At 35.9% G+C, this 13,823-nt stretch overlaps 2 protein-coding genes and 1 non-coding gene across 3 annotated transcripts; 2 read left to right on the plus strand and 1 right to left on the minus strand.

Moving 5' to 3' along the window:
• Positions 1-599: 599 nt before the first annotated feature.
• Positions 600-5,999, plus strand: LOC130710246 (U1 small nuclear ribonucleoprotein 70 kDa). The gene is made up of 11 exons (XM_057559446.1): positions 600-835; positions 1,010-1,124; positions 1,246-1,325; positions 2,176-2,251; positions 2,342-2,406; positions 2,486-2,548; positions 3,758-3,839; positions 3,925-4,087; positions 4,590-4,658; positions 4,852-5,593; positions 5,684-5,999. The coding sequence occupies exons 1-10, from the start codon at positions 743-745 to the stop codon at positions 5,552-5,554; spliced, it is 1,509 nt and encodes a 502-aa protein (XP_057415429.1). The 5' UTR covers positions 600-742; the 3' UTR covers positions 5,555-5,593; positions 5,684-5,999.
• A 150-nt stretch (positions 6,000-6,149) lies between these two features.
• Positions 6,150-12,936, plus strand: LOC130710247 (sulfite exporter TauE/SafE family protein 3-like). Its single transcript, XM_057559447.1, has 12 exons — positions 6,150-8,162; positions 8,296-8,455; positions 9,246-9,446; positions 9,652-9,716; positions 9,813-9,846; positions 10,408-10,469; positions 10,561-10,647; positions 10,814-10,864; positions 11,133-11,354; positions 11,583-11,676; positions 12,429-12,569; positions 12,683-12,936. The coding sequence occupies exons 1-12, from the start codon at positions 7,941-7,943 to the stop codon at positions 12,763-12,765; spliced, it is 1,422 nt and encodes a 473-aa protein (XP_057415430.1). The 5' UTR covers positions 6,150-7,940; the 3' UTR covers positions 12,766-12,936.
• A 179-nt stretch (positions 12,937-13,115) lies between these two features.
• On the minus strand, positions 13,116-13,187 carry TRNAE-UUC (transfer RNA glutamic acid (anticodon UUC)). Its single transcript has one exon. It is a non-coding gene; the product is annotated as a tRNA-Glu (tRNA).
• Positions 13,188-13,823: the final 636 nt, after the last annotated feature.

Below are 13,823 nucleotides of genomic sequence, written 5' to 3' on the forward strand. Positions count from 1 at the left end.
AAAAACAACTCCAAAAAGTTAGCACTCTCGCATAATCAACAAACAACAAAAATAACATGCCAGAAGCCCAAATGAGGGTTAAGGAAGACACACAAGCCACTCATAAAGGAAGAACCCAACTAAGCAATAAAGTCTGCAGAAGCATTCCTCTTGCAAAGTATGATGAAGAATAAGAGTCCACGACCTTTGCAATAAAGCTAAAATAGAGCTAACAATACTGACATACACAAAAGTCAATTGCCCTATTGTTCTTAGTGACTGAGATTAAGAATGTGATTGAAGACCAAATCCCAACAAAAATGAAAGCCATGAAAATAACATTTCCACACATAACATCAGAAATTCATAAGAATGTTGCTAAGTTGCTTCTTTTTAAGTTATTGTCAAATGTCGCTATCAGCTTATGATACAATTATATGTAATAAATAAGAAGTTAGACTCCGTAAGAATGAGAACACACGTTCGAATCCCAAGACGTATAAATTTTAGTTTTCTTAAATAATAAATTCAGACAAATATAATACATATTTTTAGTTAAAATTTGTTTATAAGTAACTTTGTTAAGAAAAACACTCCTAATCATATTATTATTATCCATAATCCTTTTTCATCTCTTCAAACCTCCAAAACGTTTTCATCGGTGCTTGAAAATCGCGTTTCACTATAAATATCCCTGCCATTCTCCCTCTAGGGTCGAGAACCCGCATGCGATTCAGTTCGGATCTATCGAAACCGCTTCACCATGGACAACGATCCTCTCTTGCGCAACCAGAACGCCGCCGTGCAGGCCCGTGCCAAGGCTCAGAACCGCGCCAACGTCCTCCAGCTCAAGCTGGTTCGTTCCTCTCGCTTCTTCCTCTTCCATTCGAACTCCGATTTCTCATTTGCCCTAATTTGAACTAGATTTTGTTTATCTTAACCGAAGTTAGGGTTTATCAATAGTTTCGATTCGTAACCCTAGATTGTAGATTTGGTGCAAATTCATGTTTATGTGATGTGTTTGTTGCAGATTGGACAGAGTCATCCTACTGGTCTCACTGCGAATCTGTTGAAGCTCTTTGAGCCGAGGCCTCCATTGGAGTATAAGCCTCCTCCGGAGAAACGAAAATGTCCTCCCCTATCAGGTGTTTGTTTGATGAGTGTTTATGTTTCGGTTTCGCGCTGATTTTTATGCAATTTATTGTTGATTGTTTATGATTATCGATTCGAATGTGAATACGATATGTTTGTTTTGTTTTTTTGAAGGGATGGCGCAATTCGTGGGTAAATTTGCTGAGCCCGGTGATGCTGAATATTCGCCTCCTATACCAGTGGCTGAAACTCCTGTAATGTTCAGTTCCTTTGTGAATAATTTCATGGGGATTATTATTGTTATTATGATTGTGACTTTGTTGTGCATATGTTCATAATTTTATGTGATTGTTGCGTCTGGCGTGTCTGTGGAGTGGAGGTTTGGTTAGATCTTAGATGCAATAGTTGAGTCGACTTCTCCCATTTGCATGTCCTGATTTAGTTCTTCGAGTTATCCGTGTCTGTAACTATTAAATTGTAAGTAATATTGGTGCTGAACAATGTATGCATGTGGTGTGGTGAACAAAAAAATTCTTCTATTATATAGACGTAGATAACATCTAAACTTTTTTTATAGATACATTTGTTTCGTTTGTCATGTTTGTTTCGTTTGTCATGGTGTTAATAAGTTTTTATCTTTGATTATGATTGCTGAACTCTAGTCATGTTTTGTCTGGGGTAAGACTTTGCAAACTAAATGTTCAATTAATAGTCCTTGACTGCTTGGGCTTTCATGTGGACATGTGGTACTAATCTTTTTTTTTTGACAGCACATGTGGTACTAATCTGCTCTAAGAGAATGTTTGTCTTAATATTCCATGGTTCATGAATAGCAATTAGGTAGCTTGAATTCTGCTAAATATTAATCAGAAGATATAATTACTATTTTCTTTTCAGTCTTTACCAGGTTTCATTTTGTTTTCGAATTTATTTGAAAGTGTGGTTATTAATTTATTATAATGTTTAGTAGACAGACATAACTCTGCTACTTATTGAAATTCTGTTCCTTTTCATAGAGCTAATATATAGTTAATGACAGTTGTGAAATAGTTTAAAAGTGTCACATCGGTTAATGCATATTTTGTTACATTTTGGTGAACTCAGGCACAGAGGAGAGAAAGAGTCCACAAGTTAAGACTTGAGAAGGGAGCAGCAAAGGCTGCCGAGGAGCTTGAGAAATGTGATGACTCATTTATTGTTGTGTAACTCTTAGTTCATATTCGTGGATTTATTTTCTTAACTAAATGTTTTAATATCTGGTCCAATGCAGATGATCCACAAAATGACCCGAATGTATCAGGAGATCCATACAAGACATTGTTTGTGGCCAAACTTGTGAGTTATATATTCCTATTTATTAACTCTAGCACTTTTGATTGCTTGTCCGTATCTCATTGATGCTGTGTTCTGACAGAGTTATGAGACCACTGAGAGCAGAATCAAAAGGGAGTTTGAGTCATATGGTCCAATCAAACGGGTAGGTATTTTGAATATACCCCAAAAGGGTTCGGTAAGCGTATCTTATATGTTTCTTCTATTTGACATCTTTACATACAAGTTAACCTCCAAAATGGATTTTCATATTTAACAGTTTCCATGTGTACACAAATCTTGAAAAACAAAAGATTGGCTTATTTTAAGATAATATATGCTTTAACCATTTTATTTTTCTGCTGAAAAAATTTTCTTGTAATTTTAGCAGTTTTCTTAACTAACTAGCCTGTTGTAAAGTCAATCAGTTATGCATAATCCGATCATTCCAAACATTCAACAGTATAGGTATAGATTATAAATCTTACTAATTTAACTTGTCATTATTGAGTGGCTTTGAAATGGTTCAACTGCATTTAGTTGCGCCATCAATTTTTATTTATTGGTTTCTTTAGGGAATTCCCACTTAGATCCATTCCACACTTAATATATGTGGATAGGAGATCTTAGGGCTCTGGGTCTCTAGGAATTATTTTAGCTGCAAGTTCTGCATCTCATTACACATCCCTGGTAATGGTTGATCATCTGTTCTGCAAATGGTAAATGATTATCAAATTTCAATCAAACCCGACTTCCATTCAAGCGCTTCCTCTGTACGGTATTTTAGTTGGGCAGAGCTATGATGCAAAATTGTGCATTTGGCCTTGTTTTCAAGCAAGAAAAGGGGACTGACCACTTCTGTTCTTTTCCTGCGCTGGGTAAAATATGTTGGGAGTATTGCAATCTCTTCCTCTTTTGTTTAAATTCGTAGTTAGCATACTTTTGATGTTGCTAAAACTTTATTTTTGGCTTTAAAGGCTATCAAAACCAAATCAGCCATTGAGAAGATGTTATGGTATTTTCTATATTACCCACAGTTGTTTTCATTTTATCAATTTAAAAATAATATCCCTGGTAAGGGGACGCTAGTCAACAACTGATAATTGGGCCCAAATACCTCCGTTTTTCTGCAACTAATGCTGGTGGTGATGCATCTCGCGATGGGAGCTGTGTGATTTAAAGGTGAGCACGGCTAATTAGGCATAGTGCCTGTCTGCCGTGCCATTTAGGATTAGTGTTAGTATTTAATTTTGGTTGTACTTACAATGATTCTGAGGTCAGATTGTGAGTGCATTTTTTGTTAATTTCTTTTGAGCTATAGACCAGAATGTTTTCTTCTGACTATTTATCCTTTTTCAAATTTCTTATGATTTAGGTTCGGTTGGTTACTGATAGTGAGTCAAATAAGCCCAGAGGTTACGCATTCATTGAATACCTGCACACAAGAGACATGAAAGGTTGGTAGTGGTTTAGTGTGAATTGTCTGATTATAATATATGTATATGACTGACTTTTTTGTCACACTTTTCATTTATTATGCAGCTGCTTATAAACAAGCTGATGGGAGGAAAATTGATGGTAGAAGGGTGCTCGTGGATGTTGAACGCGGGAGGACTGTTCCAAATTGGCGACCTCGTCGTCTTGGTGGTGGGCTTGGTACAACTAGAGTGGGGGGTGAAGAAGTTAATCAGCGACATTCTGGGAGGTAAATGGTCTATAACTTCAATTTTGTGATAGCATAGCACTTCATTCATTACTTATTTCAAACCCCATAGTCTTTTATAGATTGCCTGAAATAGAATTACAACTAGAAGTGAACACTAAGAACATTGTTAATTATTATGACATTATTTCTTTTTACATTTATGTGTCATGTTTGCTTGAGAATTTGAAATATTTGCAACAAGAAACCACCTGGTGTTCTATGATTCTTCTCTAGTACGGAATTTTGTGAACCTTTCTCAATTTCCTTGCATCTATGAGTTGGATCTTTGGCAAAAGGTTATGCTTATGTGTTGGAGCTAGCTGACAAATAGAACATCGGATGAAAATAATTTCTTGAGCACACTGATTGTTGTGACTTCTGTGCACCTTAAATTGCAAATTGTCATACTTTGTCTTCTTTACTGTTGTCTATATAAATTTTGTTGGATGCTTCCTTTGTTCTTACTATGGAGGAGCATTCTGACTTGAGTTAATTTATTCAGGGAGCAGCAGCAATCTGCACCTTCTCGTTCTGAAGAACCCAGAGTGCGGGAGGATCGAAATGTCGATCGGTAAGAATTCCAATGTGTTTCTTCAATTTTGAGTAGTTAATTGGTGTTGGTACTCACAAATAACTGATCATACAACAATTACTTGATAGCAGGGTGCTTTGGTTTCCCTGCATTAATAGGATTCAAATTAAGTTCTGTTATTCAAAATTATTTTTAGTCATTTACTGACTGCTATTGACTGTGTTCATTTTAGGGACAGAGAAAAGTCACGTGAAAGAGTTAAGGACAAAGATGGAGAACGTGAGCGATCACGTGAACGGTCCAGTGATAGAGCCAGGGATCGTGATCACAGAGAGGATAGGCACCACAGAGACCGGGATAGGACTAGGGACAGAGATAGGGACAGAGAAAGAGAGAGAGACCGTGGACGTGACCGAGATAGAGGACGTGACCGCGATCGTGGTCGAGAGCGGGAACGTGATCGTGATAGAGGAAGGGATCGTGATCGGGACCGAGAACATGATCGTCATCGTGAAAGGGATAGGGATTATGAAGCTGGGGAAACTGATAGGGGACGCTCACATGATAGGGAGGTTGATTATGATCATGTTGAACCTAAACAAGAGAAGGATCGCCGTGGTGAAAGAGAGCGTGACTTTGAACCTGAGGATGATCGTGAGTACTACAACCAACCGGTGCATGGACGTAGGCATGCAGATCCTGACCATGATCCTGATCACTATGGACACTATGGGCATCACCGTGGTCGGGGGCAGTATGATGATGGAGATGAGCACGGTGACCATTACAATCAATATCATGATCAGGATAGGATGGAAGATGACTATGGCACTGAACGAGCAAAATCTGAATCACGTGAAAAGGAGAGAAGTCGTGATGTGGACCGTGAAAATCGTCGCCCAGAGAGGTCCCATTCCCGGGAGTTCGATTACTGATTTCTATGAACTTGAGCACAATATTTCTCAAATTCACTGGTAAGATTCATGGCATACATTTTAGTATTCTATTTGGTTATTGTTGATTCTTGCCAATCAGGCTGTAAGTTCTGGATTGCTTCTTTGTAGCTGTTAATGGATCAGGGCATGAAGAGATCAAAACACTGTCCAAAAAGAAATTACATGTTGTGGCGGCCATCCATATTTGATGTTGAAAGGTTACCGCACCAGCTTTGGTGTTCTGTTTCTTGATATGGACGTGGACTACTAATATTTGTCTTTGATGGTTTTGTTTTCCTGAGACATTATATTTTATTTTTCTAGTTTTTGTGGGCACAATTTCTGGGATTCAAGTTATCGTTGGTCTATTGATATGCTTGGAACTGTATTCATTTATATCAAGTATTTCTTACATTATAATGTTAGCTGATAGACCCTTGGTTTATTAGAGGTTGAGTAGTGTCGGTGTTTTCTGGTTATTAATTTTTACTTGCCTTAGCCTCTTAGAAAGCAAAATAATTGATGAAAATATCACTTAACTTTCCAGATTTTGCCTCACTACTCCTGCCTGTGTCAAACTCAAATTTTGGGTTGCCTTGCGATTGAGTTCTATCTCACATTTGTTCTGAGATAGTGTAATCATTGCCTGTGTAAGTATGAAGTATTTTCAATCTAAAATAGGGTTGAGTCCTTAAGAATCGTGCTCTTGCTGGAGGTGCTGCAAAGTAAAATAATGTTGCTAGAGTTCTATCACGTTTGGTTTACTGATGGTGCCATGTGAATGTTTGTGCAACTGTGCGGTAATGTTAAGCTTTGCAAATTATCTGCCAGAGAATTTTGTTGGATTATAGGCATGATTTTCAACGATTTTGTTTTCTATTTTCCTTTTGCTACAAGTTCATTTCCATCATTTTGGGTGAGGTGTGCTATGTGGGAGAATTACAAGCCAATTTCAGCATGGCTATTGGCAGGTTTGCTTGCAAAGAGGTTTCTACAATTTTCAATCTTAGGATAGTTTCTCTTGCTGTTTTTTTTTCTTGCAACAAAAATAATATTTTCAAGGTTTCTTAAGTTATGAACATATGTACTATTGGGAGCTTTATTAATTAAGAAAGCAACTGCTACGGTAAATTGACTAATTCTTTCATTGGCAGCGTGATCGGATGCAAAAACTATGAAAACTAAAGAAAAAGCCATAACAAAAATTTTGGGACCCAAGAGCGAGCTCAATTTTTAATTTTGTTAGTGATGGGCAATTCAACCATTCAAGTGATTAAACGTTGAAGAAGCCAGAAACAAATGAAGTTACCATGAAGCTTCGTAGCTTTGCTATGTGCTATGATGCCGGTTTAGCAAGGACGCACGGTTATCTTTACTAATGAATGCTTGAATTTAATTTCTTCGTCCATGAAGCTTCCTAAAACCCTTGGGCTTGTTAGTCCCGCTTGATCCTATAAGTACAAGGTTGTTATTATTGCATCTTGTCAATATCCCATTTTGGAACCTTTTTCTTTTTGTTACAAAAATTTAAGGTGAGTGGATGATCCCCCAGTCCCAAAACAATAAGAGGGATTAGCGGGAGTTCAAAGAGCACTTAGGAACTAGTGAGAGTTCGAACCTGCGATTTGTCAGGTACAAGACTGTCATGCTCCATTAGACCAACCCTTCTACCAATTTAAGGTTGTTTTGGAACCTTTTACTTTATTCATTTGTTTCTTGAATAAGTTGTACTGAATATAAGTGATTAAAAGCCGTATCCTTCGCTTACTACCAATACAATATTAACATGAAAACCAGCCTATAATTTAAACACATCGTAGTGGAATTGAAGAGATGATAAAAAGTTGGTGTGATAGTTCTACTATAATGCTCATGAATTGTTTTGATTGATGATGTGTAAGCATTAAGATTGAGTTAATTAATAGTGGGGAGAGATTTCAATATTTACTCTAAAGTAAAAACTCTCGTTCACAGTCATGTCTTGTGCTTTTGATTGAGTCCGAAAGTTAAAATAACAGAATACTATTCTGATACCAAGAATGGTTGTACCACTTTGGCTTAATGTTGAACCAAAAAAAAGGAAACTCCGCAGACTTTGCATGTGTTAAAAAATAAAACTCAGTAAAGAGAGAATGAGTGTGTCATTTACTCGGACTGAAAAGGAAAGAGAGAAAGTGATTTTGTTTTATGAAGAGTGGATCATGGTACTGAAGAGGCACTCTTTCTTAGTCCTTACTTTTCATAGTTTCTTCCCTCAATCATACTCGTAGAACCATCATAATAAAACATAAGCAGAGGGGAAAAAAAAGAAAGAACACATATATAGCATTATTAGTCCCACATAATTTATTTTAGACTTCTACCTCTTCCTTCTCACCATTCATAAATGGCTTTGAAAGTTAGAAACAAGACTTCAGGAGCATTGGTAACAGCTACATGGATTGTCTCGTGGAGCCTTATCATGATCTATAATGTCAGTTCAGCAAAGAGAGTTTTGGAAGAACCAAAATCAGAAAGCTTTGTTCTGAAACAAAAACAAGGAGCTGTGGTTGGAGTGTTTGATTTCTTCTGGAAGAGTGGAGAGTCTTCCTATGAACGTGTTTGGCCTGTGAGTTTATGAAATGCTTTTTCATATTATAAGTGACATTTAATTTGAGCCTTTAGTTATGTTTTTGTTATTATCTCCTCTATTATGTTAACGTGTTATGTTTACTTGAAATTTTTGCTGGTTTATTGAGCAGGAAATGAAGTTCGGTTGGAGAATAATAGTAGGATCAATTGTTGGATTTTTCGGAGCAGCGCTAGGTAGTGTTGGCGGGGTTGGAGGCGGAGGAATTTTTATCCCTATGCTCACTTTGATCATTGGTTTTGACCCCAAGTCTTCTACAGCCATTTCTAAGTGTTAGTATATTGCTCTGTTATGTTTATCCTTTCATGCTAGATATGAGTAAAACATGGCCATGGCATGCTTCCTTTCAGTAGTGCACAAAGGCCTTGTTGATCTATTGAGCCAATCAAAGATTATACAAGCTTCTAAATTGCGACTGAGGTTGCATTGCAGAATAGCGGACATATGCAGGTTGAAATGGCTGCAGTTGTGATTGCGATGCCGTTGAGGAGACTTCAAAACACTTTACGCAGTTGTGGACTGCAATTTAAAACCCTCATTTGTGGGATGCATTTACTTAATTGCTTGCATACATAATTAATACTCGTATACATATAATGTCGAATATGAAATGTTGTCAACCATCATACCCTAAATATCTGTCATGAACCAACTATCTTAAAATAAGGATTGAACTCTAAACCAATTGGTCACTGAGGCTCTGATATCATATCATGAACCAGCTATCCCAAAAACTTAAGTTGTTGTATGAAGCAGGGTTGTTAATGGCGGATAGCATAGTGTAGCGGCACACCCAAAAAAACGCTATCTCGAGCGCTATAGCGGAAAACAGCGCAAATAGCGGTGAATAGTAGAGTAGCGGTGAACCCCCAGGCCGCTACGCTATAGGCTATTGCGCCGCTATAGCGCGCTATTAACAAGCCTGGTATGAAGACACGTGAATGGTTTTATATTATATTTCTAACACTATCAAAGAAAATATAGTTTCATATTAGTTTACTTCAACACAACTTCATTCAATTTCTGGATTCCACATATTTAGATGTTGTTTCATAATCACAGGTATGATTACAGGAGCAGCAGGGTCAACTGTGTATTACAATCTGAGGCTTAGGCACCCAACTTTAGACATGCCACTTATAGATTATGATCTGGCTTTGCTCTTCCAGCCTATGCTAATGTTAGGAATAAGCATTGGTGTTGCGTTTAATGTCATGTTTGCTGATTGGATGGTGACGGTTTTGCTTATCATCCTATTCATTGGTAATCACACTTTAATTAGCATAAGCTTAATCTTCTTATGTGATCCAATATTTCATGAACACTCTCATATTACACACTAGCTGTTGTATTGGTCAAGATCTAATAACCAGCTTATGGCACACAACACATGACATGATTACTTGTTGTTATATCGGGAATATCTTAATAATGGTTTGTTTGAATCGATGAAATTAATCTGCTGTAGGCACATCCACAAAAGCTTTATCCAAAGGCTTAGATACATGGAAAAAGGAAACAATTATGAAGAAGGTAAAATTCATATGCTTCCAAAAATTTGAAGTTGAGTCTCCATGGTTTTCTACTTGATAGTGGGAATATTATGCTAATGAAATTTCTTAATTTCAGGAAGCAGCCAAGATGTTGGAATCAGATCCTGGTTGTAAGTCCTTATTGTCCTTTCTTTAAAATATAGAGAAACCTTTGAGTATCTATATATATAAGAGATAATTGCAAAATCTGAAAATAACAAGAAGCAAATTAAGAACACATAAAAAATAGGATTTATCAGATAAGAACAGATGAACATATTCATTTTCTCAATATATGTACCAGTTTAGGCCTGAATTCAGTTGTCTAGACCCTAAATAGGAGAAAAATTATATTTACAACTTCTCATAAACTATGCTAACAACTTGAGGATTTTTAGTTTCATGTTCATGAATATGTTCAAGTATATCATACAATAAAAAAAGGAACTTACTCAAACAGTCATTTGGTGGAGCAAATGACACAGAAGCTGAAGTCACTGTTTTTCCACATCGAAATCAAAATATTGTACACACTTTGTGACAACTTGATACGATTTAACCCAAATATGAACGCCTAATTTTACACGTGCTCAAGATTTAGTCCTTAATTAACATTTGGACGATCTAATAGTAATGTCTCTAATATTTCTGTTGAACCAATATTGCACTCACTGACTTACCCATTGCTGCAGATGTTTCTGAAGAAGAGTACAAGACATTACCAAGTGGTTCAGCTGAACCACAAGATGAGGAGGTAAGTCCAAGGGTTTTTCAAATCACTTTTAAGAGAAAATTTGTTGAAGCTTTATCTTGCTTTTTACACTGTGTTAAGTTCTTGTTTGCAGGTTCCTTTACTAAAGAACATTTACTGGAAAGAATTATCAGTCCTTGCATATGTCTGGGTGGCTTTTCTCATTGTTCAGATTATAAAGGTAGATAACCTATCATTAGCATGTCTGGATCAGCTTATTTTTCCTCAAAATCAATTCTAGCACTACTCACAAGCTTCTCTCAAGAATTGATTCTGAATATAGAACTAGTGGATCCAACAAAACTTTATGATTACTAAATATGCACCTTTTATGTATTTCCATACAGACATACAGCAAAACTTGCTCCATACAGTACTGGATTCTTGAATCCTTACAGGTAAAGATTCTAAACATAAATTTGACACTATGGTACCCGATAATGATTTCAGCTATGTTTTATGATACACCAGCTTCGCAAAGTTAACAAATACAGAATAAAAAAGACAATTTGTTATAAGGTAGCAATCGTTGGAATTCATAACAAAAAACAATTTTCCTGGAGGCAATAGTAGGCAAATGATTCTTAATTTGCTAGCAAAATCTCAATTGGAAGTTGGAACAAACAGAACTAAATAAAACTTGTTGTGCCTATTTTTCCCTTGAAGGTTCCTATTGCAATATCTGTTACACTTTATGAAGCCATATGCTTATGCAAAGGAACTAGAGTGATTGCATCAAAGGGAAAAGAAATCACAGATTGGAAGTTTCATAAGATCTGTCTTTACTGCTCCTGTGGAATAATAGCTGGTATGGTCAGTGGACTGCTTGGTCTGGGAGGTGGCTTCATTCTTGGACCATTGTTTCTGGAATTGGGAATTCCTCCTCAGGTAAAGATTAATCCATTCTTGAGCATTTATAGCATGTTTGAAGTAGCTTCTGTTTCCTCATAATCAGTTCTGGAACTAAGAAGCTACTCACAGAAGCTTCTCCCTAAAATTGATTCTGACTATAGAATCAATTGTAGAAGTATTTCTAAAAATGAACTTGCAATTTTTTAGGTTTTTGAGAACAATCAGACTCATAAATAGCTTTGGTGAATATGTCTTCTATGGCAGGTAGCTAGTGCTACATCAACTTTTGCTATGGTTTTCTCTTCCTCCATGTCAGTGGTACAATATCACTTGCTAGATCGCTTCCCTGTGCCTTATGGTAAGTAAAAATCAATCAAGCTAAGTGCATGTTTCGTTTAGCATTGGGGGAAGAAATTTTGGATGAAATTGGTTTTGACAAAATTAGATTAAGATAAAAGTGAGTTAAAGTAATGTGATATATCATATATGTTTGGATACATTTACTATAGAAGTGATTTTTAAAGGAAAGTAGTAGAAATATCTTGTGAAAATAGATAGAATAACTTTCATGTTAACTCAAAAGCTGGATTTGTTTGCTTTGGTCTTAACATGATTTTTTCTGCCTAAAAGTGTTTCTACGAATTCCACTCATACATGTTTTGATGATGAAAAAACATGTTAGAGAAGATTAGAAGTGCTTATGTGGATCAGAAACATGAAACCAAACATATACTAGTTGAAATGATTCCTGGATATACTAACGAGTATCTGGAATGACAAGAGAGACTTACTGAACAAACGTACATTAACATATCTTTTCTTCAGTATTTTTGTATTTCATCATTGGACCTATGGGTTGAAACCAAGACAGAAAAGTACACTAGTTGCACTAGATTTTGAATTTTGTGTTTAGATACTAGTTGAATGCATGCAAACAAGGGGGAATTTCGTTCACTTTCAACTTTCACCCCAATTCATAAGTAGAATTTCGTTCACTTTTTATCTTGAAGTGCGTGTTAACATCTGTTAAAACATGTATTTGATGCTGATCTAGCATTTGAAGTTATGAAAGTTGTTCATTCTTTTCTTTTTCTTTGGGGGATGATGCAGCTGCATACTTTGTTCTGGTCGCGACCATAGCTGCATTAACTGGCCAGCATGTGGTGAGAAAGATAGTTGCTATCTTCGGCCGAGCATCCATCATCATCTTCATACTAGCATTCACCATTTTTGTCAGTGCAATCAGTTTAGGTACTTTCCATATTTTACTTGGAAGTCTTAATTTTCATATTATTCCCTCATTTCATTTTATGTTTATTAGTTTCTTCAAACCATACTCACTTCCTGTTTTTTTGGTATAACAGGTGGGGTGGGAATAGAGAACATGGTTGAGAAGTTGGAAAATGAAGGGTATATGGGGTTTGAAAATATCTGCCATCAATCTTAGGTGTGTTTTGCCTTTGTAAAGCAGTTGAAATTTTCTACACAATATTTGCTAAACTGGTGATATGATTACTTATTGGTCCATTTCATTCAAGTAAGGAAATTATTTTTTACTTTTATGTATGTGTAATTAGTGTAGATTCTGTAGAAGTTTATACTCTTCGCCTACACTGGCTGCACCATATTCTTGCATCTCAATTTTGGTATTAGGTGTTCTCACTCAAATGATTTTCAGTTGAATAAAAAATAATATACAAAATATATTTCTGGTGCCATGGAAATAAAGGGTGTGTTTCCTTTAAAAAAGTAACAGTAGTTTGTATTAAAAGGAAAAAACAAAGTAGACCAAAAAAGTTCCATTGCCGGGAATCGAACCCGGGTCTCCTGGGTGAAAGCCAGATATCCTAACCGCTGGACGACAATGGATTGTTGATGTATCTAGCTCTAATGTTTTACATATACTATAAAATAAAGTAAACTATTACAAGACCCATACTCAAAGAGTAGGAAGAATAAGTTGTTCTATATTTACACATTTATTTCTCTTACATTTATTTCTCTTCCATCTTTTTTTTACTCTTTTTTCTATCTATTTCTCTTTTTATTTTCATCATATCACTAATCATATCTTACATTTCTCTTTCTCTTTTATTCCTCTCTCACTCTAAAAAGGTGAAGGTGTGTGGAGTGTGAACGAATGAATATTAATTTTGTATATAATAAGATCGTATAAAATTTCAAATGTAAAAGGATCTATTTAAATTTTAGATTCAAAACGGGAGAATATGAAAGAGAAGAAAATCAAGCAGGTATATCATACTAAAACTTTAAGATTCATGATATTGATCATGGAAAAATCCTAAGAATAAAGTAGGTAGATCAATATGAAACGGGAACTCTTGGTCAAATGAACATGTTTTATTTAGTATGAGAGAGCTACTTTACTTATGTAGTCGAAGTCTCCCTTTATCACAATTAATATAATAGTGTGAATAAGACAATTACATAATTGAGGGGCAAGAATGGAAGAGAAATATGTAATCACATTTTGGGGGAAGAGAG

The sequence above is a fragment of the Lotus japonicus genome, chromosome 4 (assembly GCF_012489685.1).
Source record: "Lotus japonicus ecotype B-129 chromosome 4, LjGifu_v1.2".
In the NCBI taxonomy this organism is placed as follows: Eukaryota; Viridiplantae; Streptophyta; class Magnoliopsida; order Fabales; family Fabaceae; genus Lotus; species Lotus japonicus.